Below are 3,656 nucleotides of genomic sequence, written 5' to 3' on the forward strand. Positions count from 1 at the left end.
GCAGACTCTGATAAATAACACCTTTGGTCTAGTAGTCCATGTACTGTATCTGCTAAAATATATTTTTACACCCCCCCCCCCTCTCCTGCAATAAGGCTTTATAACGTGGGTCACCTGTATTTTTTTATGGAACAGATGACATTTTAATTCGTGGAAAGGTACAATCCCCCTAAATATTGGGAAAAGATCCAGAAATTAAAAATGCAGTTAAATCATCCAAGGAAGACAAAAGCACAATTGCCAAAGATGTATACAAGTCGCACGATCTACACATTATACCTTGTGATGGAAACATTATGCATCTTTAATGTACTTATATTATTGTGATGTGATGTGCATGCCTCTGTTTGCCTGTCATTGTATTTATACAGCTGTCAGTAACAGCACACACTGCACCTTTCTTCAGATATTTACTCTGATTTGGATTTGGCCATGTCCCTGCATTGAATCAAAACCACTATTTCCTGAAAGTACAGCCAATTTGTTCTAGCCAGAAAGTGTAAAACATAATAATAATAATAATAATAATAATAATATATAATCAAAATATTATTGCAATATTATTATTCGTTTGGAAATAGAGTAAGAGGGATGGTATCGTCAGCGTTTGAGCAGGATGTGAATATCTGCTACGGTTGGGCCCAGATAGTAGCTCAGAGAAAAGTAGGCTGGAGATCTGCATAGCTACCAGATGTTAAGCTGCAGGATATGGCTGCTCAAAAACAGCTGCTGGGTGCTTTGCAGACACAAACACCGCATCTGTGTGTAATACACCAAAATACAAAACAACAACTCCAGTCTTCAAATACATACTGAATTGATTATAACTGGGTTAACGCTTCGGTGTATTATTCACCCCTTTATCAGGGAATCCTGATGAAGGTGTGAATAAAGCGGGGATCCTGATGAAGATGTGAATAATACACCGAAACGTTGACCCACTTATAATAAACTCACTATTTATTAGAAGCCTGGAGTGCCGCAGTAAATTGTTTTCTCAGACAGTAGCCCATCTATTAATGCTGCTGACTGCCCTAGGACTTGTTAGCAGAGTTGTATATGTGCATACATGTCTTGGACGGGTGTCTGATGGATCCTCCACTCTCTCCTTGTATCTCTCAGGTCTGGTTCCAGAACAGACGCGCTAAGTGGAAGAAGCGCAAGAAGACCACCAACGTGTTCCGCTCCCCCGGGACCCTGCTCCCCACCCCCGGATTGCCCCAGTTCCAATCTGCAGCAGCAGCAGCAGCGGCAGCGATGGGCGACAGCCTGTGCTCCTTCCACGCCAACGATACCCGCTGGGCCACGGCCGGGATGGGAGTGTCTCAGCTCCCATTACCACCCTCTCTGGGCAGGCAGCAGGCCATGGCACAGTCTCTGTCCCAATGCAGCCTGGCAGGTGGTCCCCCTCCCAACTCCATGGGCCTGGCCAACATGGGCTCCAATGGCTCGGGGCTGCAGTCACACCTCTACCAGTCCGCCTTCCCCGGCATGGTGCACTCCTCATTACAGGGTCAAAACAACGTGTCGGGATCCCCTCAGCTCTGCAGCTCACCGGACAGCAGTGATGTGTGGAGGGGAACCAGCATCGCCTCCTTGCGCCGCAAAGCACTTGAGCACACAGTCTCCATGAGCTTTACCTAATGGCCCTTCCATCCCTCTGATCATCCTCTTCTTCTCCTGTTCCTCTGCTCTCATTCATCCCATCTTCTGTCCACCTTGTCCCCCTGATCTCAGAACAGGTCCAGAGGCAATGCTAAGCCATGTGTTTGGGAATTCTAGTTTCTGACCCAAACAGGAAAGGTAATAATAAAAAAAATGTGATAAATGGTTGGGGCTCTATTGGAGTATGAGACAATAGTTACTGGGGAGGTTTCTTTCTATTGAGAGGAGGGCTATAAGAAAGGATATCTCTGTCCCTCACTCCCCTCTGAAATCTCATCATAGATCTCATCTACCCCCTTTAAAATGGCAATTGTGATCACCGTTGGAAACTCAACAAGTCATACTTCTGATCCACAAAACTAACACTAAAGAGAAGAGCCATTTTAACTACCCTCGGCTCTAAGCAGTTAGGCTTACAACTGACAACAATGGACTGTGTGTGAATAAGCACTCAGGGGATGGGGGCAGACAGTATAGGGACAGTCTCTCTCTTATTAGCTTGATGAGGCATTGGCTACACCTCTGTCTATCAGAACTAGAATTCGGGTACCCCTTGCAAAGCCATGAGTTGCTGACCTTTCTGGCACTGAAGGGATTACATGTTACAAGTGGACCGGTCCAGTTCTCCTCTCATCATCATCGTCATCCTCCTTCCCGTTCCAAGCCAATTACAGCTTCCTTTTTCCTCACCCTCCTCCAATGGGCTTACAAAAGAAATTACATTTTCTAAGCACAATTATTATTTCCAAAATAGGGTGTCCACCAATGGATTTCTTTTGTGAGAATGGTAATGAAAATATGCTTCTATCATAGAGGAAACCACACCCCCTTTTGATAAGCATTTTTAAATAAGAACAAAAAAAAAGAAATAAGTGTCGTTTCCTTTTCTAGAGGCAAAAGCACTTCACTTTTCTGACGATTAGTTGGCAGCTTGCCTTATTAGTCCCTAATGCATTGCTGATGCCACTCGCCCTGCATGCCCAGCAGATGAGTGGGTACCCTTAGGACACATGCAAATCTTCAACCCTGGACTTTGTACAGAGAAACAATCAGCTTTTGTGCATGTGCTGGTCAGATACACGTACAGAGATCAGAAGCTATTTCTAAGAATGAACAAAATATGAAATAGGATGTTTTGTGTAGATAAAGCATTCTTGTTACACACTGGTCAGTTTGTGATATGTTTTAACTTATTGTCTGTGCTTATTTATTGAATTTGGGTTTTCTTAAATGTTCAAGCTAATATGAAACATGATTTAAATTTTCTTGACAAGTTTATATCAATTTAATGTAAATGGATAAATAAAATCATTTTCAGTATGTGATCTGGAGAATGAGTGATTATGTTGGTGCATCACTTTATGGTAACTACAATTTATCTGCCATTTATTATTGGATTCATACTGTAGGTAGATACATGAGTTCTAGTGCAGGATGACATTCTAAGACAAACAACTTATAGTAATATCATAAACTGCAGCAATCAGATCCGCCAGTGCAAGTCCCTTTAAGGCAGGGTTGTTAAAATCCAGTCCCCAATGCCCCCCCTATCCTTCCCACAACAGCTCAGGTTTTCCTAGCTTCAGCACAGGTGACTCAATCAGGGGCTCAGTCAAAGATTGAACGTCTGATTGAGCCACATGTGCTGAAGCAGAGACTGATTGAGCAACCAGTGGTTAATCAGGGATTGATTGAGCCACCTGTGCTGAAGCAGGGACTGGTTGAGCCACCTGTACTGAAGCAGGGATATCCTGAAAACCTGACCTGTTGGGGGGGCTTGAGGACTCGAGTTAAGCACCCCTTCCTTTAAGGTATGATACCATTATACATTGGTTTTCAGTATGTGTATATTAATTAACAAAATACCTCGAGATTTTGTACTTCTCTATTTGTCAGATAATTTTATTGATTAGCTACATTTATCTAAAACATTTTTTATTTATCTCCATCTAGCCTTATAATTAATTTATATACTTATGAGTATACACCCC

The 3,656-nt window shown here is 42.8% G+C and overlaps 1 protein-coding gene across 1 annotated transcript in view; it reads left to right on the forward strand.

The window, feature by feature from the left end:
• The window catches only part of OTP (orthopedia homeobox), an 11,868-nt gene extending 9,041 nt beyond the window's left edge, over window positions 1-2,827 (forward strand). Inside the window, exon 3 of the mRNA XM_075576151.1 lies at window positions 1,123-2,827. Within this exon, the coding sequence (XP_075432266.1) occupies window positions 1,123-1,644 (522 nt within the window). The 3' untranslated portion in view covers window positions 1,645-2,827. The remainder of the gene's footprint in view (window positions 1-1,122) is intronic.
• The last annotated feature ends 829 nt before the right edge of the window (window positions 2,828-3,656 follow it).

Source organism: Ascaphus truei, chromosome 1 (assembly GCF_040206685.1).
Source record: "Ascaphus truei isolate aAscTru1 chromosome 1, aAscTru1.hap1, whole genome shotgun sequence".
Taxonomy (NCBI): Eukaryota; Metazoa; Chordata; class Amphibia; order Anura; family Ascaphidae; genus Ascaphus; species Ascaphus truei.